Raw genomic sequence first — 23,874 nt, 5'->3', positions numbered from 1 at the left:
CACCCGAGCCTTCTCACGGGAGCCCCGTCTGCTTAGAATCTGAGACTAAGGACGTAGTATGGTAAATCAACGCTGAAACTGACTAACAAGGAGAAGGCACAGAGATATCCTAAAGAACACTCATCTCAGCAGCTCTGTGTACCTTTGAGAGACAGAGGTCATCATGAAAGGTCTCAGGGTCCACAAATTGAGCCAGCTCTTAGTAGGTCCATGTGCAAGCTCCTTAACCTTCCTGAACCTCAGTTTCCTTTTCTGTAACAGCATAGGACAATGATTTCCATCTGCTCCTCATTGTGATGATTAAATAAGGCTAGGCACATAGTAAGAGTTCAACGGGTGGAAGCCCTGTTGTGTGTTGAGCTGAGCACTAAAGTTCCATCCCACGGCTGCCCAGAGCCCAACCCCTTTAGGGCAATGAAGGACACAAAAGGCAATTTTACTCTCTCTCTCCCTGGACCTGAGGCGGGGAGGCCTCCTATCCCCAAGCCTCCTCCTCTTCACATGCAGCTGGAGAAGGACAAGTGGCTCACATCCCAGAGTAAATATTTTGAAACAGCCACAGGAACCCATGGCCCTGCTGCCATCTTGGATCCAGGCATCAAGCTGTAGGATAATGAAGTCAACGGCGTGACTCCACAAACCACACTGCCATTACCCTGTGCACTTCCTCTGGGTCATTTTCGTGGGTAAGGCCCGGTGATATTGTTTTAAGCCACCTGTAAAGACACCCTTTTTCCTTTATTTAAAAAAAATGATAGAGCTTATAATTGGCCTAAGCCCAATAAAATAATATTTACCCAGATTTTATACTTGCTGGGGAACACACCACACAATTAATTCTAACAGCATAATTAATTTCAATTTAAATTAATTAAATTAAATTAAAACATTAAACTTGTTCTTAATCTACTCCAAAGAAGTTCAGCAACATAATTGCTATGAAACAAGATAATCGAAATACGGAGAATATTTAACATACTTATTAAATGCCACTTAGTATTTCTGTTTAGTATTTTGAGGGTCTAATTAGTGTCTAATTAACTTGCTATAGGCTATCTTTTCACCATACCAATTAAATTTCAAAACATCCTTTATAAATACACAGCCATGAAAAGGAGATTAAGCATTGTTATAGGCATGAGTTAACCGGGAGACATTGGCATGGTATTGTTTTATATCTGTAAATACCCGTGCTTATTAAAACGCATCGAGTGTTGCTTTTCACCATTAATTGCTATTTTATCAACTTCAGATAAATGAGGAAATCTCTGAAACCAGCTGTCATTATTGGAGACAGATGAGGGGCCCAGAAACAGAAGCGTGAGGTGAGAGCAGGAGGCGAGACAGGCGGGAGGGGGCGGGGACCAGGTGCGATCTGCAGAGGGGAGATTAGCGAGAACTTGAGGGATTTCCAGATGGGACTTTCTTGCCGATGCCCCACCTCTACTTGATATTTAAGATGGAAATCCCAACTTAGAAGGAGTGTAAGAGGATAATAGTTACCCACAAACTGAAGTTCCCAGCTCTGCAGGAAGTAACCCTTGGAGAACTCCAAAGACGAAGCTGCCCCAGCTCACATGAGGCAAGATGTAGAAGCTCAGGGCTTGGAATCCCAGAACCAGCTTCCCCCTACCTGTGTGAGCCTCTTTGAGCCTCAGTTTCCTCATCTGTAAAATACAGGGTTGGGCTGGTTACAGTGGCTCACACCCGTAATCCCAGCACTTTGGGAGGCCGAGGCGGGCAGATCACTTGAGGTCAGGAGTTTGAGACCAGCCTGGCCAACATGGTGAAACCCCATCTGTATAAAAATACAAAAATTAGCTGGGCATGGTGGTGCACATCTGTAATCCCATCTACTCAGGAGGCTGAGACAGGAGAATCACTTGAACCCGGGAGGCAGAGGTTGCAGTGAGCCTAGATCTTGCCACTGTGCTCCAGCCTGGGCGACAAAGTAAGACTCTGTCTCAAAATAAATAAATAAATAAATAAATAATAAAATAAAATACAGGGCTGGGCCGAGCATAGTGGCTCATGCCTATAATCCCAGCACTTTGGGAGGCTGAGTTGGGAGGACTGCTTTAGTCCAGGAGGATGAGGCTGCAGTGAGCTGTGATCATGCCACTGTACTCCAGTCTGGACAGCACAACGAGACCCCATCTCAAAAAAGGAATACAGGGCCAGCTTCATGGGCGTACAACCTGTGCAGTCATCCAGGGCCCCACGTTTGGAAGGACCCCACACTTAGTTAAATGCTCTGCTGCTATCATCTCAAAATTCTTAGTTGTTTTTGAACAAGGGGCAAAATTTTCATTTTGCACTGAGCCTGCAAATTATGCAGCTGTTCCTGCTGAAATGCCTGCCTCCTGGGTCTCTGTGAGAATTGAGTGAGAGGCGACTCCTGGGAAGCAACCAGCACGGTGCTTTGCATAAAGTCAGTGGCTCAAGAAGTGGAGAAGTGCCCCAAAGTGAACCCCAGTACCCCGCAGGTTCCCTACACTGCCTGTTCCTTCCCTCAGAGGAGGCACCACAGGGACTCTGGTCCCCGGACACCATCTGTTGATTGGCCCAGCCTGTGGGAGAGGGCTTGGCCTCCTCTGGAACCTTCCTGCTGCCCTGTGTGACTTGCTTACCTCTCCTCAGCTGATCGCCTGGGAGCCAGAGCAGGAAGAGGAGGTTACCATGGTGACCGCCCGGCCTAACTTTCAAGACAGCATCCACGTGGGCTTCGTGTCTGGCCTGAAGAAGTTCACCGAGTACTTCACCTCGGTGCTGTGTTCCACCACCCCCAGAGATGGGCCACACAGCACCCCACAGCTGGTGCGCACCCATGAGGATGGTAGGCACCCCCCAGCCCTGCTATTTCTGCCCCACCCAAGGCCAGGCTGGGTGCCCCAGGCAGAAGTGTGGCCCGGGCATGTCTCCCAGGCTGAGGTACCCCCAGATTACCACAGGCTGTCTCATAGATGGTGGCCTCTCTCTGGCTCTAACTGGCCTTGGGGGGTGGGGGTTCCTTTTGGGGTGCAGTGCCTGGGCCCGTGGGACACCTGAGCTTCAGTGAGATCCTGGACACATCACTGAAAGTCAGCTGGCAAGAGCCGGGAGAGAAAAATGGCATCCTCACAGGTAGGCACTGCAGTGTTTCTGAACCAGAGGGCAGGACAGGGCTGGGAAATGTCAGAGCTGGTCCATCCCCTGCCTTTGAGCTACTTTTCACCCAAACTCTTGAAGCCAACCCATGCTTTCTTAGAAACCACTCACAGGAGGCTCTTGGCACCTCCACTTCATAACACATCCCAGAGTCTACAGCCCCACACCTTCTGCCACAGATCTCAGTGGCTGCCATGATGACTCACTATGTCCCCTGCAATTCCCTGAAGTGCTGGCATCCCACTGAGGCTACACCTGAGACCCAGGACATGATGCCAACAGCTCCCACCCCCCTTGGCCTCATTGCTCCCAGTGTGGATCTAATTTTCCAGCCTAGTGGAGAAGTGAGAAGTGGAGTACTGGGCCAGGCCAACTTGTGATCACAGCCAAGCTCATGCCAACACGGCGGCTGTCCCCAGGGTACCGGATCTCCTGGGAGGAGTACAATCGAACCAACACCCGTGTGACCCACTATCTGCCCAACGTGACCCTGGAGTACCGTGTCACGGGCCTCACCGCGCTCACCACCTACACCATCGAGGTGGCCGCCATGACCTGGAAGGGCCAGGGCCAAGTGTCTGCCTCCACCATCTCCTCTGGGGTGCCCCCAGGTAGGTGCCCACTCTCAAGGCAGGACTCTTTGAGTTCTCCTGAGCAGCATCCCATTCAAGAGGGCCCCTTGTCGGCCAGGCATGGTGGCTCATGCCTGTAATCCCAGCACCTTGGGAGGCTGAGGCAGGCATATCACTTGAGGTCAGGAGTTCGAGACCAGCCTGGCCAACATGATGAAACCCTACTAAAAATACAAAAATTAGCCAGGTGTGGTGGTGCATGCTTGTAATCCCAGTTAGTTGGGAAGCTGAGGATGGAAGATCGCTTGAACCCAGGAGGTGGAGGTTGCAGTGAGCCGAGATCATACCACCGCACTCCAGCCTGGGTGACAGGGCCAGATCGCGTCTCAAAAAAAAAAAAAGAGGCCCCTTGTCTTTCAGGAATACCAGCATTCTTCCCACAGGCTCTCCCCTTCCTTTATGCTTGTGGGTCTGGGTCCTCTCAGAGCAGGCCAAATGCCCGGGATCCCAGGTCTACTGGACAGGGGCTCCCCTGGCCCCCTGCTGCATCCTCCCACAGCTCTCAGAAAAGCAGAGGCCCCCTGCCTTGTCTCATTTCCCCACCAGTCCCTCCCTTCACCCATTTCTCACCAGATTCCACACCAGGCAATGGTATCTGTGATTCAGGGGAAAATTTCCCACTGTCACCCAGAGAGTCCACCTTGGATTCCAGCATGTGGAATGGTTAATTGGGAGGTGGCAGAGCATAGTGGGGCTACTCCTAGGCCTGGCACAGAGAGCAAGCTGAGGTCCATTCTCAGCTCTGCTTCTGCCAAGCCCTACAACCTTGAGCAAGTTCCGTGTCCCCTCTGTGCCTCAGTTTCCCCATATGTATATATGGGAAGTTGAACCAGATAACCACGTGGTCCCATCCAGATCAGTCAGGCAGTGCTTGTCTGACCTGCCAGCATCCCTCCACCTGCTGCGTAGATGGCTGGGCTGCCTGAGCCTCAGCCAACCCCCAGTGATAATTACAGCCATGCTGGCAAATACATATATAGTGTTCACGGGGCATGGTGCTAGGAGCTTTGCACACATCGACTCATTTAATCCTCACAACAACCCTGAGGGAGGTGTTGTTATTATCATCTTCATTACCAAGGAGGACATGGAGGCACAGAGAGGTGGATAACTTGTGCAAAGATACACAGCCTGTAAGTAGTGGAGTTAGATTTAAACTCATTCTGACTCCAGAATCTGTGCTCTTTCTGTTCTTCCTGAGCTCCAAGAGCCCCAGGATTCCTGGCCGGAAAATAAGCTTCCCCCTGTCCCCACCCATCCTCTCTCCTTCCTGGGCTATAATTAGGCGTAGGAGGTGTGCAGGGGTCTGTGCGGATGGAAGAGAGGATTGGTCCCATTTCGTTTCTTTCTCAGCACAGCTTGGTTTAAATGCAGCTTTCAGCTTCCTTATGAGCACCTCACTCACATCCAGAACTGCCAGGAAGAAGGAGGCATCCCGGCCCCTGTTTCCTGGCCCTGAGAGCCTCCTCTCAGCCCTAGGAGATCCCCTTTGGCCCCCAAATCTGTCTCATCCTCCTGGCATGAACATGGTTCTCCATAAGACGCAGGAACAAAGACTATGGGTGGAGTGGGGCCGTGGCTGTGCTTCTCCTCAGACATTTCCAGGAAAAGCGTGACACACAGCCCCCTCTATGCCCAACAGTCCCATTCAACATGGGGGGCCATTCTCGCCGGATCTCCTTCCCCACCCTGTTCTCCTTTTCCAGAACTCCCAGGGCCCCCCACCAACCTGGGCATTTCCAACATCGGCCCCCGCTCCGTGACCTTGCAGTTCAGGCCAGGCTACGATGGGAAAACCTCCATCTCCCGCTGGCTGGTGGAAGCCCAGGTAGGGCAGGCCTGGGGCCTGGACAGCAGCCCCCGCCAGGGCACCACGTGCTCTTAAGTGCAAAATCTTATGTGTATTTCAGCCTGTGTGAATTTTCATGTGCAACTCTCAATGGCCCATTATACTCCAAATCCTCACACTTGCCAATGTTGTCTCCAACTCCCCCTGCCCCTCACCTGTGTACACGGAGAAACACACACACACTAGAGCCCCCTCCTGGGTCGGGGGGTGCCTAGAAAAATACCCAGTTGCTGGAATATAAAAATATCCACCTTGGCTGTACCCTGGAATCATCAGGGGAGCGTTCAGAAGTGTCAACACATGTGCCCCACCCCCAGAAATTCTGATTCTGATTTAGCTGGTTTGAGGGGCAGCATGGGTCTCTGGAAATACCCCGGGGTGTTTAGGAGAATCACCTGCGCTGCTTGTTAAAAGCACAGATTCCTGGGCGGCACTCGAGGGATTCTGTAAGTAGTGGAGTTAGTTTTAAACTCATTCTGACTCCAGAATCCAGGAATATATTGATCACAAGCATCCTAAGAGATCCTAAGGCAGGAGGGTTGAGTCACACTTGCAGTCATGTTTAGGGGCCTGGAAAGATGGTAGCCCCATATGGTGCCCTCCAGATGAGCCCTGGGATCTGAACCAAGTTCTTCTCTGGCAGGGCTTGTACTGGGGCTGAGAGCACCCTGTGTGGGCCCTGTAGGCTGGACAGGCTTAAGGTCCTGCCCTTTTCCAGGTAGGCATGGTTGGGGAGGGAGAGGAGTGGTTGCTGATCCACCAGGTCTCCAACGAGCCCGATGCCTGCTCCACCTCAACCCCTTCACCTACTACAGGTAATGAGACTCGCCCAGGGAGAAGGCAGCAGCCTCAGGGCTGGGGGTGGGTGGGGGCCATGGCCCAGACAAGGACAGGGTTGAGAGCTGGGGTCCTGCCCTTACCGTCTTGCTCATCTCTCCCCAACCCCAGCTTCCGCATGCACCAGGTGAACATCGTGGGCACCAGCCCCCCCAGTCAGCCTTCTAGAAAGATCCAGACCCTGCAGGCGCCCCCTGACATGGCCCCAGCCAATGTGTCTCTGTGCACAGCCAGTGAGACCAGGCTGTGGCTGCGCTGGATGGTAAGGCTCCCTTGAGGGCAGGGGTGGGACCTCTTCATGAGCTTCTGGTCATTGCCTCCTAGAAGGTGCACATTGGAATTCCTACAGCTCCTTTCTCTTCTCTTTCTCTTTTCTGATGAGATGCCTGATAATCAACATCTTAGCCAAATGAACAAATGCCCTCCTGGTGGCGATGAGAGGAAGGAGCTCAAAAATACTGTTTACTGAGCATCGCCAAGTGGCAAGCATTTTAAATTTTTCATCCCATTTGATTCTCCCAATAATCTTACAAAGGATACATGATCATCCCAATTCACAGCTAAGAAAACTGAGGCTCAGAGAGGTTAAGAACTTGCCCACAGCCACACAGCTCCCAAGCGGCAGGTCTGAGATTCAAGTGCCACTGTGGCATTCAGAGAGTGTTCCCCAGATCAGGGCTGTGTGTTGAGGGCCATGACCCTGGACCATCCTGCACGAGGTAGTGATAGTAACACACCGAGGCTTCCTCTCCTACCAGGCACTGTTCTGACAACAAGCCTGTGATAGCAGAGTGATCCTGGTCCCCATTTTGCAGATGAGGAAACTGGGGCAGAAGAGAGGTCAGATAACTTGCCCAAGGCCTCCCGTATCCTCCCATATGCTTCATGAACAGCAGGGCTGAGGTCACAACCCAGGGAATCTTTACCCACAAGTCCACAGCCCTAACCGTTGGGCACACTGCCATCTCATCCTCTGGAGAACAGGCCATTTCTCCCCACCAGGCCCTCTGGAACATCGTTTCCCAGCACGTGTCCCACAGAGCAGCAATCCCAGGTGGCATTTGGTGCAAAGAAGAATTCTTAGACAAATAAATGTGGGAACAGCACCGCATACCACAGCTCCGTAGAGAATCCAGGAACACTAGCATAGCAGGAGCCCTCTTGACCCTGCTTCCCCAGGCCCATCTGACCATACAAACCCTTTGTTTCCATGTAAGATCTTACTCATTGTGCAAAACCCAACTTGCAAACACACCACACTGTGAAGTCTTTATTGCCGTTCCCGTGTGCAGACAGCTTGATGCTAACTGCTGTGAAAGCACTTGGCACCATCAGTCCTCGATAAATATTAGTTATTAATTGCAGTTCCCTTCCCAGAGTGGCTGGCACCTGAGGAGAGCTGCAGAGATGTCTCGGCCCAGCTCAGTGCCCCGTGCACAGTGTGACCATACCCACCTCCTGCCCCTTTGCTCCCAGGCATCCCCACCCCAGGCTGGCTCCCTGCTTCCTTCCTGAATCTCACTTTAAGGTTTTTAGCTACTAAAAGGTTAAAGTCTGATGCTGAGGGCAGGGACTGCATGGGGGAATAGAAAGGCAGTTGCCACGTGGTTGCCACGCTTAATGGTGCGTGGTCCATTACCTTTCCTCAGCAGGTAAGGGAACTTGCGCTTAAGCCCCATCTCCGGCTCTCGAGACCATCGATTGCTATCTTAATGGTCTTTGGTCGGCTTCACTAAGTGTCTGCAGGAGGGAGGAAACGTGTAGTGAGCAGGGGAGGTTGGGCCGAAGGTGAGGAGTGGGGTAAAGTGGGTCAGCGTGGGGTGAGCCTGTGGACCAAGGGCCTGCCGGAGCCCCTGGGGAAGCAGAACTGGGGGAGGTGAGGGCTGGAGATGCCCCCACCCCAACTCTGTGCCCTTCAGAGGGGTGGAGGCCGGGCCCTGGGCTCCCCTCCCTGTGTGCACACCTCCACTCTCACCAGCACTGCCCATGGTCATCCACACAACCTTAAGCTGGTGACCACAGCCCCATCAGCCTAGTCCTAAGGCCCCGCGAAGAAACCTGACTTTTCTTTTCTGTGAGACTCAAACAAGAAGGAGGAGGCTGGTTGGACGTGGTGACTTGTAATCCCAGCACTTTGGGAGGCCGAGGCGAGCAGATGGCTTGAGCTCAGGAGTTTGAGACCAACCTAAGCAACATGGCAAAACCTCATCTCTACAAAACTTAGCAGGCATCGTGGCACATTGCCTATAGTCCCAGCAAGAGATCGCTTGAGCCCAGGAGGTAGAGGTTGCAGTGAGCTGAGATGGCACCATGGCACTCCAGCCTGAGAGACAGAGCCAGAACCCTGTCTTAAAAAAAAAGAAAGAAAAAAAAAAAAAAGAAGAAGGAGGAGGCTGAAAATGCAGCAGGAGAGGCTGAGGTTTGCTGGACAGAAGGACTTCCTGACTGGCAGGTGCCCCACTCATCCTGTTCTCTGCCCATGCTCACTCCTCCAAAGGCAGGCATGAGCTGAGACCAGGTGTGGTAGGCAATTAAGTGTGTGCTGGCAGCCTGAGTGACAGAGGTAAGCAGCAGAGACAGCAGAGCCAAAGGTGGCGGTGCTATCAGTGTGTCAGACACATAGCCTTTGTGGGCTCCTGACTCCCTTGGCAGGGTAATAGATTTGTCACATGCACAGTAAAGAAAGGCTGCCGCTTCTCTATCCTCCCTGCAGGAAGATAAGAGCCCATCAGAAACACAGTCACACAACCTAAGCCACACTCGGGTGAGAGAGCCTCATGTGGACACTGACCGGGTGACAGTGGGATGGATAGCCCTGAAGGCTCCCTGGAGGAGAGGGTAGCAGGGCAGTTCTTCCCTGCACAGTGGGGGGCCTGGCTCATAGCAGCTTTGCCACTCCTGCCCCGCTGCAGCCTCTCCCGGAGATGGAATACAATGGGAACCCTGAGTCCGTGGGCTATAAGATCAAGTACAGCTGGTCAGACGGGCACGGCAAGACGCTGAGCCACGTGGTGCAGGACCGTGTGGAGCAGGGCTACGCCATCAAGGACCTGGAGGAGTGGACAGAGTACCGCGTCCAGGTCCAGGCCTTCAACGCCAGCAGGAGTTGGCCCTGGAGCCAGACGGTGGTGGGCAGGACCCGGGAGTCAGGTACCGACCCCTCACACCCAGCCACCCTGCTGCCTGTCCCCTCCTTGGTCTCTATGCCCTCAGGGCCATCCAAGGGTGTGCCAGGCTGAAGGTGTTCAAAAACAGCCTGAGCTCATTTCCTCTGCTTATGCTCAATGTCACAATGATGTTGCCACGTCTCCCAGCATCTGTCACTTCCCTGCAACTGTGCCTGCTGTTCCCATATTCCCAAGGGGGGCGGGGGTGTCCCTGTCTCTGGAGGACAGCTAGGTAGGCTCCACCATTCATACTGCCCACTCCCCTGCCCTCAGCTTTAACCCTGAAACCCAGTGGTGCCTGAAAGACCACAGTGGAGGGGTTGAGGAAAGGGTTAGCTCTCAGAACATTCCAGAATCACTACCGGAATCTCCTGGGGGCCTGCCCAGGAGTGACCCACAGAATGTGAGCCCAGCATTCAGGCAACTCTCATCCATCCGCATGTGGTTCACTGCTCTGTGGCTTTTTCCTGGCACCCTTTAAATGACAGACAGCTCTCCTGGGCCACCCTGGTCCCTCTGCCAGCCCTCTCTGCTGTGCTAGCAGGAAATGCAAGCTCATCTAATCCTAACCTGAGCAGAGAATCCTATGAGGAGGCTCATCTGAAACCGGAAACAGCGTCTGCAGCATTCCAAAACCAAAGGCCGTCTTGGTGGGATCGTTTGCAGTTTGGGGACCATGTGTGCCACGTTTCTTCCATAGAGAGGCAACATCGAGCTGGCCCCTCCCTCGGCCCCCTGTCCTGGTCCACATCCCTTGCACAGTCAACATTGGGTCCTGAGTGCCTTCTCTCCACTCCCTTTCCCCCACAGTCCCCTCTTCCGGCCCCACCAATTTATCTGCTCTGGCCACCACCTCCAGCAGCATGCTGGTGCGCTGGAGCGAGGTCCCTGAGGCCGATTGCAACGGGCTCGTGCTGGGCTATAAGGTGAGTCCCAGGATCCCAGGAGGTGGGGTCCCTACACTGGCCCCTCCAGCCTCTCCATCCAAGAGACTTTGTCCTTATCACCCTCTAGGTCTCTGCCTCCTAGAGTGGATACAGGGGATCTGCCTGGCGTCCTAGCCTGTGGTCACCATGGCAACCACGAGTCATCCCTTGTGGGTGGGGAGGCACCCAGAGAGGACCCAGGGCCTAGGGCTGCTCCATCTCTCCTGGGAGGCCACACTGGATGCCCCCAGCCCCACTCAGCTCTGTTGGACCCAGTTTTGCTTTTCATTATCTTTTAGAATCCCTTTTAAAGCTGTGCCTAGCCACATGGTCCAGCCCTGGTCTGGAAGTTGGGAGATGTGTGACACACAGCTGCTAGCTGTGTGACCTTGCATAAGTCACACCCCCTGTCTAGGGCTGTCTTCCCACCTGCATGCCCTCTCAGGAGCCTTCTTGCTCTATGACTGAGTCCGTTTTTGTGTCCCCAGCCCTCCGGGTACACTAGCTTTGCAATTACCCCCAACCTTTGGGGCCAAGTCACTCCAAGGAGCCCAAGACTACCCACCCCCTTCCTGGGGATGAGACTCGGGAAAAGTGTAGATGGGTGAGATGCAGGCCTGAGGCCCTCAGCCTGTGCTGGGCCCTGACAGGTGATGTATAAGGAGAAGGACTCAGATGCCCAGCCCCGATTCTGGCTGGTGGAAGGCAACTCGTCTCGCAGTGCCCAGCTCACTGGCTTGGGCAAATACGTGCTCTATGAGGTCCAGGTCCTGGCCTTCACACGCATCGGGGACGGCAGCCCCAGCCACCCTCCCATCCTGGAGCGGAGGCTGGATGATGGCGAGTCTGTATCCCAGTGAGCTTGGGGAAGGCTGGGAGGAGCCGCCCTTCCTCCTGCCCATCTGGCCTTGCCTTTCTGGGGTCAGGCTCTGCCCCACGGGGAGCCACGGCCTCAGATGCCTCCTATAGGGATGGGTCACCTGGAGCTAACAGCCCCACTGCAGGGGATGCTGATTACAGCCTGTGTATCCCTGAGGACAGTGCGGAGGCAGTTTGACGTCTGATTCAGTCTCTTGGTCTGTCTGCAAAACAAGTGTACGGAATAGGGACTTGCACCAGTTTTCATTTACTTTTCTTTTTTTTTTTCTTTTTTTTTGATAGAGTATCACTCTGTCACCCAGGCTGGAGTGCAGTGGTGCAATGTTGGCCCACTACAACCTCCGCCTCCCAGGTTCAAACCATTCTCTTGCCTCAGCCTCCTGAGCAGCTGGGATTACAGGCGCTGGCCACCACACGCAGCTAATTGTTGTATTTTTAGTAGAGCTGGGGTTTCACCGTGTTTGCCAGGCTGGTCTCGAGCTCCTGACCTCAGGCAATCCACCCACCTCAGCCTCCCAACGTGCTGGAATTACAGATGTGAGCCACTGCGCCCGGCCAGTTTTACTTTATTTTTCAACTGGAGCAGGTTCACTTTGAGTAAAGGTCTGTGAAAGTGAAAGTATTTTTCCTGGACACACGAACCTCCTGGTCCTGTTTGCAAAAGAATGTCACCAGCGGGCTGCAGGCATTCAACCCCGTAGCAAAACTCCCCATCAGAAACAGCAATGCATCCCTTGCCCCCTCCTATCTCCCCGCACACGCCCCCACCTACTGCCCACCACAGACATTTGCAGGAGCCGGACCAGAGTGCAGAAGGAAGTCCAAATACCATATGTTTGCATATGCTAACGTTATTCATCAAGCTAATGAACTGTTAAATTAAATATGTTCTATCCTCCTGCCTTGACAGATATGCCCTTATAATGATCTGGAAGGCCAGGTTCAAGTTTAGAAATCTCAGGCTGAGCGTGGTGGCCCATGCCCTTAATCCTAGCACTTCAGGTAGCCAAGGCAGGCAGACCACTTGAGGTCAGGAGTTCGAGACCAGTCTGGCCAACATGGTAAAAGCCTGTCTCTACCAAAAGTATAAAAATTAGCCAGGTGTGGTGGCACACACCTGTAGTGCCAGCTACTGGGAGGCTGAGGCAGGAGAATTGCTTGAATCTCGGAGGCGGAGCTTGTAGTGAGTCGAGATCATGCCACTGAACTCCAGCCTGGGCAACACAGCGAGACTCGGTATAAAAAAAAAAAAAAAAAAGTTTGGAAATCTCAGACATCTTGTCATTCTGTGCTGCAATGCGGCAACACAGGAAGAGTGCCCCTCCCCAGCTACCCTCCCCCACCCCCTGCCCCATTCTCTCCTCACCCTGTCCTTTGACCCACTCCATTCAATCTTCATCTCCACACCTGCAAAATAGCTACTCCTTGGCCTTCCCCGGAGCCAGGGGTGCATAGCCTACCCTCAGGAGAGTGGATGTGGGGACCAGGCCCATGCAGCCCCTGGCAGCATGCTTAGGCCTCTCTGGGCAGGGAATTCCAGGGTCCCAGGATTCCAGAGCAAGGTCTAGAGAGAGGAAGTGGTGCAGGCTGGGGGTGGGCATTTCCCATTACCCCACAGCCACTTCACCCCATGGATGGAAGGAAGTCAGAACAGGACCTTCTAAAGCACAGACAAATCCATCCAGGGCCCATGCACCCAGCTCTGAGGGCAGCCAGGTTCTGGGGCGTGTATACAGACAGTGAGCAGGGGAAATTGGAGCCCCAGGTCCCTGCCAAATGATGCCTATTTTGAGGGCAGAAAGCCCCCTTGGTTCCATGTTCTTGCCCCTGGCTCCTAACACAGTGTCAGGCACAGGGCAGTACTCCACAGAAATTCACTGAGCTGGGTGGCCCCTTCCCCCTCCACCCCGCCAGGCTGCTCTGCCCAAGCTGGGCTCATCCCCAGCTGAGCAGCAGCCTCATGAGTTGGCCTCTTCTCCTTTGCCCCCTCCAGTCCCAGGACCACCCATGGGCATCCTGTTCCCAGAGGTGCGGACCACGTCTGTGCGGCTGATCTGGCAGCCCCCTGCTGCTCCCAATGGCATCATTCTTGGTAAGCCTTTGCCCTTCCCATGCCCCAGCTGCAGGAAGAAGGAGGCATGAGCTGTAAAGGAGGCCACTTCATTACTGGCTAGAGGGAGAGTGGGTCCAGGGAGCCTTCACATCCCCTCTAGAATGGGATCTGAGTGTTAGCCCTCCTGTTAGAAGTTCCAGTGTGTAAGATTATCTTCCGGAGGGCAAGATCAGAGTTCAAGTCCCTTAAAAGTCATGGGTTGGCTTTGCATCCCCAAATGTCCCCAGGCCCCCAGCCTGCCAGCCATCTGGTAAACCTTGGATGCTGTTCCTTAGCATGGCCAAGTGAGGGCACGCTGGCAGGCTCAGCACAGCTGGAAAAGAGTCTCAAGGCACACAGGAGGGAGGCTACAGATGGGAAGCTTCATCTCACATTTAGGGTTCCCCCAATACACACACCCAGGGTTCCAGTCGGCAGCTGCATGAACTTGAGCAGGTCTACTCCCCTCTGCAGCCTCAGTCCCCTCGCCTTTAATATGGGGGCTTGCGCTGCCTGTACCCGTCCCAGGGTTCTAAGTCCTGACCTCATGCACCACCTGCCCTAGAGCAATGCCACATCCCTAATTCAGAGTGGAGGCAGGAAGGCCAAGCGCGTTAGCCCAGAAAGGCCTGGGCTGGGATTCCAGCTCTGTCACTTACCAGCGGGTGGTCTGGCCTCTCTGGGCCTCAGTTTCTTCACTTGCGGCTGTTACGGGGGGTCACAGACACTGCGCATAGAGGGCCTCTCCATGCCACCCACAGTCCACTCTCCCCAGGTGGAAGTTGAAGACTGGAGAGTGACCCAGAGGCCTCAGGCAGACAGACCACAGCCAAAGTGACCAGGGCAAGGTGGCCACGTGCAGACACAGCTGTGGCTTTGGACGGAACAACCCTTCCCGCAGCTTGCCTTGCTTGCCATAATAGCCATATGCTTCCTTCCCACAGCTTACCAGATCACACACAAGCTCAGCACCACCACGGCCAACACCGCCACTGTGGAGGTGCTGGCACCCAGTGCCCGGCAGTACACAGCCACGGGCCTCAAGCCAGAGTCTGTCTACCTGCTCCGCATCACGGCCCAGACCCGCAAGGGCTGGGGAGAGGCTGCCGAGGCCTTGGTGGTGACCACTGAGAAAAGAGGTGACTGCCCACGGGGGCCAGGGAAGGCCTGGGGGGCAGCTTGGGGGGGGCCAGCCAGTGCTCTGAGCTGCTCCTAGTGGATGGCTGGTATGAGCCGCAGTGCCCTGGGTGAGAATGGAAGGTGGGCTCCAATCTCTGAAGTCAAAGTCAGCGAGGGGTCTAGTAGACTCCCAGAGATGAGCTGCAAGTTCACTCCCAAGGATCCTACTCCGGTCTGGTCTTCTAAAGGGAAAGTTTGTGGCCAGGCTCAGTGGCTCACGCCTGTAATCCCAGGACTTTGGGAGGCCAAGGCGGGTGGATCACTTGAGGTCAGGAGTTTGAGACCAGCCTGGCTGACATGGCGAAACCCCGTCTCTACTAAAAATACAAAAATTAGCCAGGCATGGTGGCGCACACCTGTAATCCCAGCTACTCAGGAAGCTGAGACACGAGAATCACTTGAACCCGGGAGACGGAGGTTGCAGTGAGCCAAGATCGCACCACTGCACTCCAGCCTGGGTGACTGAACAAGACTCTGTCTAAATTAATTAATTAATTAATTAATTAATTAAGGGAGGGTTAGTGACCATCTTCCCTCTCCCCTCCCCGCTCGCAGCCCTGGCCTTGTCAACACAGATGGGCGCAGGATCAGGGCTGCTGCCGGGAGCTCCGGCTGCCACTGCACTGCTGCCCTGAGCTGGCACCTTGCCTGACCTTGGGCTCCCCAAAAGCAAGCCTGGGACCCTGACTGCCGGAAAGTGATATATTAGAAAATACTCTCAACCTGGGCCACATAGTGAGACCCCATCTCTACAGAATGTAAAAATATTAGCCATAGGCCGGGCATGGTGGCTCACACCTGTAATCCCAGCATGTTGGGAGGCCGAGGGAGGCAGATCACCTGAGGCCAGGAGTTCAAGACCAGCCTGGCCAATATGGTGAAACCTTGTCCCTACTAAAAATACAAAAATTAGCTGGGCATGGTGGCACACATCAGTAACTCCAGCTATTTGGGAGGCTGAGGCAAGAGAATCACTTGAACCTGGGAGGCAGAGGTTGCAGTGAGCCAAGATCACACCACTGCACTCCAGCCTGGGCTACAGAGGGAGACTGTCACAAAATAAAATAAATAAATATTAGCCAGGTGTGGTGGGGTACATCTGTAGTCCCAGCCATTCAAGAGGCTGAGGTAGAAGGATTGCTTGAATCAAGGAGTTTGAGGGTGCAGTGAGCTATGATCGTGCCACTGCACTCCAGCCTGGGCAGCAGATACAGACCCTGTCTGTGTTTTAAATAAAGAAAGAAAGGAAGGAGGGGAAGGGGAAGGAGGAGGGGGAGGGGGAGGGGAAGGGAGGAAAGGAGAGAGGGGAAGGGAAGGAGAGGGGAGGGGAGGGGGAAAGAAGGAAGGGAGGGAGAAAGAAGGAAGGGAGAGAGGGAGAAAGAAGGAAAGGAGGGAGGGAGAAAGAAGGAAGGGAGGGAGGGAGGGAGAAAGAAGGGAGGGAGGGAGAAGGAAGAGAGGGAGGGAGAAAAGAGAGAGGGAGAAAGAAAAGGAAAGGAGGAAAGGAAGGGAGGGAGGAAGGAAGGAAGGAAGGAAGGAAGGAAGGAAGGAAGGAAGGAAGGAAGGAAGGAAGGAAAGAAGGAAGGAAGGGAAGGAGGGAGGGAGGGAGGGAGGGAGGGACGGAAGGAGGGAGGGAGGGAGGGAAGAAGAAAATGTACTCAGGAAAAACAATTGGTACAGTGCTTCTCAACTGGGGACTTCTTTGGCCCCAGGGGACATTGGGCATGTCTGGAGACATTTTGTTTGTCACAGTGTGGGGGGTGCTACTGGCATCAAGTGGGTGGAGGCCAGGGACACTGATGAGCATCCTGCAGTGCACAGGATGCCCCCGCCACAGAGTCATCTGTTCCGAATTCCAGTACTGCTGAGGTTTGAGAAGCCCTGCAGGAGGGGCGGGGCAGTGAGGCTGGGGAGAGAAGGAAGCCAAGCTAGGGCCTGGAATGAAGCAACGCTTCTCGCAGGGAAATAGCCTCATCCCGCTCAATCGGGGACTGCGCAGGGCCTGGCTCGGCCTCGTTTCAGGCAGGAGCAAAGGAGCTGGGTGGGTGTTTGTCCCTCCTCACCATCATTCCTTGCTTAGGGCTGTCCTGAGGAGCTGTAAATTCCCAGGCCCTGGGGCTCTAGGAGCCTGAGGGTGGGCCTCTGTCCCGAAGAGGGGTGCTGGCTGTACCCAGGTGTGAGAACCTGCAAGGATCCTTCGTGCATGGAATTGGGATGGGAAGGGGATGCCAGGCCTGAGCCCAGATCACCTCCTTTCCTCCCTCGAGAAAGTCCAGCCCCCTCCACCACGGCCTGGCCCACTCACCTGCTCCTCCCCCTCTGCCACCTCCCAGACCGCCCGAAGCCCCCCAGCAGGCCGATGGTGCAGCAGGAGGATGTGAGAGCGCGCAGCGCAGCGTGCTGCTGTGCTGGGAGCCGGGGAGCAATGGGCTCTCCCCTGTGCGCTACTACACCATCCAGACCCGCGAGCTGCCCAGCGGCAGGTGGGCACTGCACTCGGCCTCCGTGAGCCACAACGCCTCCAGCTTCATGGTGGACAGGTAAGGCCCAGGTCCACGCCAGCATCCCCACCACCCCTCTCGCCGGGACCAGCGGTGCTCCTCCACTGGGTAGGGGGCCTTCTGAAAACACCTCCAGCCTGCCCCCAGCTCTCCTCCTACATGCACCACCCAGGAGGCCTCCGCGTCCACTCTCACCCTCCCAAATTAGCTCTATCCAGATTTGCCTCGCTCTGTTCCCTCTGGAAGCCTGTTAGGTTGCCTCTTAATTATCTATTTCTGGAGCCTAGAAGTCCCCCTTTAGTGAAGTGCCTGTCATCCTTCATTAGTGATTCTTCCAGCTGAGCGGCATCTTCCTCTCCAGCTTTAATAGGGGAGTGGAGCGTCACTCCGAAATTCTAGCTTCAATTTAATTCCAAGTGGGTTGTATTTTTTATATTCCGGTTGATGTGACCAGGAGTTTTGAGCAATACTTTCTTCCCCACCTCTCCCACCCCCCATAAATCTAAAAGAGAGACGTTTGCTCCCAGAGGAAATAAGGCTTATATAGATGAAGTACTGCTTAACTCTTGAGAACCTCAGCTCTTCCCTAATTTACTACATTTAAAAAAGAGAGGCCAGGAGCAGTGGCTCACGCCTGGAATCCCAGCACTTTGGGAGGCCGAGGCAGGAGGATCACTTGAGGTCAGGAGTTTGAAACCAGTCTGGCCAACACGATGAAACCCTGTCTCTACTAAAATACAAAAATTAGCTGGGTGTGGTAGCATGTGCCTGTAATCCCAGCTGCTCGGGAGGCTGAGGCACGAGAATCGCTTGAACCTGGGAGGCGGAGGTTGCAGTGAGCCAAGATGGCACCACTGCACTCCAGCCTGGGCGACAGAGTGAGACTCTGTCTCAACAACAACAAAAAAAGACTCCATCTCAAACAAAAAAAAAAAAAAAAAAAGAAAGAGATGGCAGTTTGTTGGGGGCAGGGGAGGAGTTTGTTCCGAGTGGAGGTATTGGTGCTTTTGTGACTGCATGGTGCTCTGAAGTGGGGAAGCTGCAGACATTTCCTTCTCAGGAAGCTATGGCTTACAGCTTGGGGGACCCCAAGCTGGCATGGGCTGGAGGACTTGGTCTAGGTGCTTGGGACCTCTGGGGCCGGGTCCCAGTTTGCCCTCTGTGTAGCAAAGCTCCTTTCTGAGCCTCAGTGTGCCCTTCTGTGTAGTGGGCTGGCACCCCGCCCCCTTTTCCGAGCAGGGGCAGATCAGGGAGACTCCTTGGTGGGGGCATGGGGTGAGGCCTTTAAGGGGCACCTTGGCTCATTGGCCCTATTTCCCCCCACAGGCTGAAGCCCTTCACATCCTACAAGTTCCGAGTGAAGGCGACCAATGACATTGGTGACAGCGAGTTCAGCGAGGAGTCGGAGTCACTGACCACCCTGCAGGCCGGTCAGTACCCCTTCCCCAGCAGTCTCTCTCTCGGCCCACTGGCTGCTTCCTGGGCACGGGACATTTTCTTCCGGGGGGGGGCCTCCAAAGATGAGAGGGGCGTGGGACCCACTGGGCCCTTCAGCTCCCAGGGTAGGGTCTCAGGGAGGTTTGGGCCAGAGACACCTTTGCCAAGGGCTCAGGGTCCCAGGCCCAGCTTGGCCTGTGGCGCATTCCTTCCTTGTGTCCCACAAGCTGCCAGTGAGCAGGACAGGAGTTCTCAGCAGCAGCAGAAGTGATCTATGGCTCTGAGGGGCAGAGTTGAGGGGGCTCTGGGACCCTTGGGTTTGGGCTGGGTCAGCTCACAGTCCCTCCCTCCCTCCCCTTTACACCAGCCCTTTGTTCTGCAGAAGTCAGGCCAGCAGGCATGGAGGGTGATGCAAGCTGGACCTGCCCCGTGGTCCAGTATTAGCAGAACCTGGTCCCAGTGGGCTCCTGGGGGACTTGAAGCTGTGGCCCCCAGAACCCACCTGTCTGCTTCTCTCCACAGCCCCCGACGAAGCACCCACCATCCTCTCCGTGACACCCCACACCACCACCTCCGTGCTAATCCGATGGCAGGTACGGCCCAGCAGTCAGGAAAGCTCCGTGAAGACCCAGATGAGTTCTGCTCTGGGACTGGAAAGCCAGCAGTCCCCACCAGGGCTGCGTGGAGCCCCCAGGTTCTCTGCCCCCAGAGCACCTGGGAAGCCATGAGAAATCCAGGCATGCGCATGTCACAGAACATGCACACTCCCATAACACACCTCATTACCCTCTCTAGATAGTCACATCAGGCAGGTGCTATCATCCCCTTCTGCAGACAACCACTGAGACTCAGGGAGGGGACCCGAATGCCCCCAGGTCACATAGCCAGTGAGTGGCAGGGCCAGTTGTATTAGCCTTAGGCCTGATGAGTCCTTGGGCTGAAAAGTGCTTGGGGCTCTCAGGGCCCCCAGAGTCTCCATGAAGCCCCACTGGTCAGTGAAGGGATTCCTTATAGAGACCTATGCCCGTCACCATCACTGTGCAAGTAGAGAGGAATGCCCCCCTTTGTCCATACCCCTTCCAGATGCCCACTTTTTGGTGGGCACTGCCTGCTCTGCCATGGCCTGGGGAAGACCATGGGCAAACCTCAGCGACCAGGCTGCTCATGGGTCCTGCCCTGCAGGGCCCTCCTGTGCCCTCTGAAGTTCAGCCTTGGCTCAGCAGGTCACCCACATGAGAGGGACCCCTGGCAAAACCCCATCTCTACTAAAAGTTCAAAGCACTGAACTGCCATCACCACTTCTCCGGATCAAAGGGTCAGACACTCCCCTTCAGCCATCTGCCACCCCACAAAGGGAAAGCCCTTGAAGACAAAGCCAGGAGGATCCCCCCAGCCGGAGACACACAGCCTCAAGGAGAGGACGCTCCCGTAGATGAACATGACTTAGTGCACCTGTGACCGGGACAAGGCTGGAGCAACATGGTGGAGGGGGCAGGGAGGTGCCCGCGGCAGCCGGGAAAGTCATTAAGGAGCTAATAAAGGCTGAGCTGTTTCAGCAGGGTTTTGGTTTTTTGGGGTTTTTGTTTTGTTTTGTTTTCAGACAGTCTTGCTCTGTTGCCCAGGCTGGAGTACAGTGGGCCGATCTCAGCTTACTGCAACCTCCACCTATCGGCTTTACACAATTCTCTTTCCTCAGCCTTCCCAGCAGAACTACAGGCACATGCCACCACACCCAGCTAATTTTTATATTCTTAGTAGAGACGGGATTTTGCCACATTGGCCAGGTTGGTCAGTCCATTCTTTATGAGCAATGTCATTAAGAAGTGGTTCCCACCTTCTCCCGAAGCCTGTTCTCCAGCTAAGCTGTAGACGGGAGAGGAAGCAAAGGAGAACTTGATGAAAGGGAGAGGGGCGCACTCACCCTTGCATGTACTAAGAGTAGGAGAGGGCTCAGCTTGCAGGAAACACCAGGAAGTGTTATCCAGGTGCTAAGGCAGGGACCAGCAGTCCTGGGGAGGCTGGTGATAAGGTGAGGGCAGCCCTTGAAGACGAAGTTGCTGAACAAGGAGTGGCTCTAGGAAAACAGCTGTGTGCTCAGGCCCCAGTGATGCCGTGTGATCTTGGGAAAGTTCCTTAATATCTCTGAGCCTCAGTTTCCTGCTTGGGGAAAAGGCGATTACTGATTCCTGCCCTTCCTTCCTTCCAAAGAATGCTGCAGGGATGAAATGGCCTCATCAGAAGTGCTTTGTAAATTTAAAATGCCCAATATTATCTTGATTTCTTTTCCTGGCTAAAACACAGTCCCTGCTCTGTGGCTGCTCTGAGGCATGATGAGAGAGTGTGGGGTGAGGTGGATGGTGGTCCAGGTCCCTTCCCCATGCCCTACTCCCTTCCCTGCAGCCGCCAGCAGAGGACAAGATCAATGGCATCCTCCTGGGCTTCTGGATCCGATACCGGGAGCTGCTCTATGAAGGACTGAGGGGCTTCACGATTCGAGGCATCAACAACCAGGGGCCACATGGGCCGAGCTTACCTGTGAGTGACACTTGGGAGCCAGAGGAATTGGTGGGATGGGGGCGGTCACCCTCACCTTCCTGCTCTGGAGCTCTCAGCTTCCTGGAACCACTCTAACCTGAAACCCTGCCTCCCTCCTCCATTTGTGCCTCTCCCTCTTCCATCCCATTCATTCATTTACTGAATATTTACTGAGCACTTTCTATGGGCCCCGAGTCACTGTGGGGCACACCAATGATCAAGATAGACAGGGTCCCTGCCCTCTTGGAGTTGCACACTGGAGGAGGAGCCAGGCGAGCCAGGAAGGAAACATTCTAGGAGGACCTAAAGCCAGGGCCAGGCAAGGCTTCCCGGGCACCAGCACTGGTGCTAACACAGAAGGATGATGCCAAGTTAACCAGGACAAAGGGACGGGGACAGCCCAGTGCATGAGAAGGAGCACCCTGCCCTTGAGGGACCAGAAGCCTCACCTGGTCACACCCCAAGAGCAGTAGTCCTGGCCCCCTCTTTTCCTGGGGGAAGTCACTGCCCTGCCTGTCCTGGGGATCCAGCCTGCCCCCTGGAGCGAAGGAAGGAAAGCGGGGAGCCCAGGTGGAAATGTCAGGGAGAGCCGATGCCCAGGAGATCACAGCAAGGGAAAGACGTGTTTGGACTTTTGTGTTAGGAGCCACTTTGGTGGCATGAGGATGATGTCTTGGCCATGGTGGGAGGATGGGGAGCCAGAGGCAGGTGCCCAGACAGAGGCTGTTGCAGTCACATAGCAAGAGAGCACGAGGTTGGAACCGAGGCCAGTATGGGAGATGATACGTGATGGGTGCAGATGCTCCAGGACTCGAGGTTTTTTTGTTTTTTTGTTTTTTTTAGACAGAGTCTCGCTGTGTTGCCCAGGCTGGAGTGTAGCGGTACCATCTCAGCTCACTGCAACCTCCACTTCCTGGGTTCAAGTGATTCTTGTGCCTGAGCCTCCCAAGTAGCTGGGACTACAGGCATGTGCCACCATGCTGCTAATTTTTTTGTTGTTGCTATTTTTAGTAGAGATGGGGTTTCACCATGTTGGCCAGGCTGCTCTTGAACTCCTGACCTTAAGCGACCTGCCCGCTTTGGCCTCTCAAAATGCTGGGATTACAGGCACGAGCCACTGTACCTGGCCTGTTTTTGATTTTTCAAAGTAAATCAGTCACTCACATAATAATTATTTAGTATTCCACATTGGCAGACAGTTAGGTGCATTTAGGACAGTTAAGAGCTTTAGACAAAATGCTGCAAAGTGGTGCAACCGATAAAATATTTTACAGCACAGCAGATAGCAACAATAATTAGGACACCTTGGTACATAATGAAAGAAAAAACTGAGGTTTTCCCAGTGGCTCAAAGCTAATGCTCATCTACACCTTCGGCTTGGTTGGGTCTGAGGTGCTTGCGTTCACCTAAGATTTGGACTCAGACCACTAGAGATTTTTATAAAGAGCCTCCTTCCCTAAATATCCTCTGTCCACCCACCTGGGACTCCATGACTGATTCGTAGTAGAAGACAGCAGCAGTCAGCGGTACCCCAGAGGACTGGGTACTCAGGTGGGTGTGGGACACTCACCCAAACAGACTAGCAGGAGAGGGGTCAGTTTAAGAACCTCTTCTTTTTTTTTTTTTTTTTTGAGACGGAGTTTCACTCTTGTTGCCTAAGCTGGAGCGCAATGGCACCATCTCAGCTCACTGCAACCTCTGCCTCCCAGGTTCAAGCGATTCTCCTGCCTGAGGCCTCCTGAGTAGCTGGGATTAAAGGCGCACACTACCATGCCCAGCTAATTTTTGTGTTTTTAGTAGAGACCGGGTTTCACTGTGCTGGCCAGGCTGGTCTCGAACTCCTGACCTCAGGTGATCCACCCACCTTGGCTTCCCAAAGTGCTGAGATTACAGGCATGAGCCACTGTGGCCGGCCCAGCCTCTTCATTTTCACGTTTCCTGCCTTAGTTCTCTGGAGCCTTTCGTGCCTTGTCTTCTAGTGAGTTAACAGACAACAAAATGATGAGCATGTAGCAAAGGAATATTAATAGAAAAACTCTGAAGTAGCTGATCCAACAGCTTGCATTTTGGGTGGACTTTTTTTCTTTCTTTCTTTTTTTTTTTTTTTGCCCACATGCGCTTGTGGTTGTGATTTTATATTGCCTGTGTATAATACAGTCATATTTCCTAGTAGTAAAATTGTTTCTGGTTCATATGAGGAAATTAACAACTCCAGTATTTCATGCTGGTTTCCAGGAGCTCTGCCCTGAAACAAGGAAGAGAGTTGGTGTGAGAGGGTGCCCCAGAGATGTCCCTAGAGATGCTGGGCTACAAAGAGCTCATGTCACCTTGGGCCAGTGCACACCAGGGTGGGGGCAGACTGTCCAGGGAGCCTCCAGCTTCCCCTGCCCCCACTGCACTGTTATCCTGGCCCGTAACTCAGCATTGGAAATTTGGAAACACTCTTCCTGTCTGTTCACGCCATCGGCCCCGCCTGGCCGGGGTTTCTTTGTGGGGTGGGGATGTGTGAGCACTAACCTCCTCTGTCTGCTGTCTCCCTCTGCCCCCCGCCCCGGCACCCCCACCCCATAGCCATGTACTGCATGCGGAACCTGAGCCGGCCCAGCCTCACGCAGTATGAGCTGGACAGTAAGTCTCCTCATATGGTGGCTTCATCGCGGGCCCAGGTCTCGCAGGGGATTGGGAGCGGGGCCTCC

General features: G+C 54.2%; 1 protein-coding gene across 1 annotated transcript in view; it reads left to right on the top strand.

Moving 5' to 3' along the window:
* LOC129462993 (protein sidekick-2-like) overlaps window positions 1-23,874 on the top strand; it is a 132,831-nt gene that overhangs the window by 107,103 nt on the left and 1,854 nt on the right. The window contains 19 exon segments of the mRNA XM_055243445.1: window positions 2,641-2,836; window positions 3,025-3,123; window positions 3,567-3,758; window positions 5,486-5,607; window positions 6,347-6,416; window positions 6,419-6,443; window positions 6,577-6,727; window positions 9,378-9,615; window positions 10,443-10,558; window positions 11,209-11,398; window positions 13,431-13,529; window positions 14,474-14,668; window positions 17,039-17,094; window positions 17,097-17,245; window positions 18,533-18,636; window positions 19,166-19,236; window positions 21,044-21,146; window positions 21,149-21,178; window positions 23,750-23,806. Coding sequence (XP_055099420.1) covers window positions 2,641-2,836; window positions 3,025-3,123; window positions 3,567-3,758; window positions 5,486-5,607; window positions 6,347-6,416; window positions 6,419-6,443; window positions 6,577-6,727; window positions 9,378-9,615; window positions 10,443-10,558; window positions 11,209-11,398; window positions 13,431-13,529; window positions 14,474-14,668; window positions 17,039-17,094; window positions 17,097-17,245; window positions 18,533-18,636; window positions 19,166-19,236; window positions 21,044-21,146; window positions 21,149-21,178; window positions 23,750-23,806 — 2,263 coding nt within the window.

The sequence above is a fragment of the Symphalangus syndactylus genome, chromosome 14, assembly GCF_028878055.3.
Source record: "Symphalangus syndactylus isolate Jambi chromosome 14, NHGRI_mSymSyn1-v2.1_pri, whole genome shotgun sequence".
NCBI lineage: Eukaryota > Metazoa > Chordata > Mammalia > Primates > Hylobatidae > Symphalangus > Symphalangus syndactylus.
The sequence above is the reverse complement of the archived record's forward strand: the minus strand, read 5'-3'. Positions and strand labels throughout refer to the sequence as shown.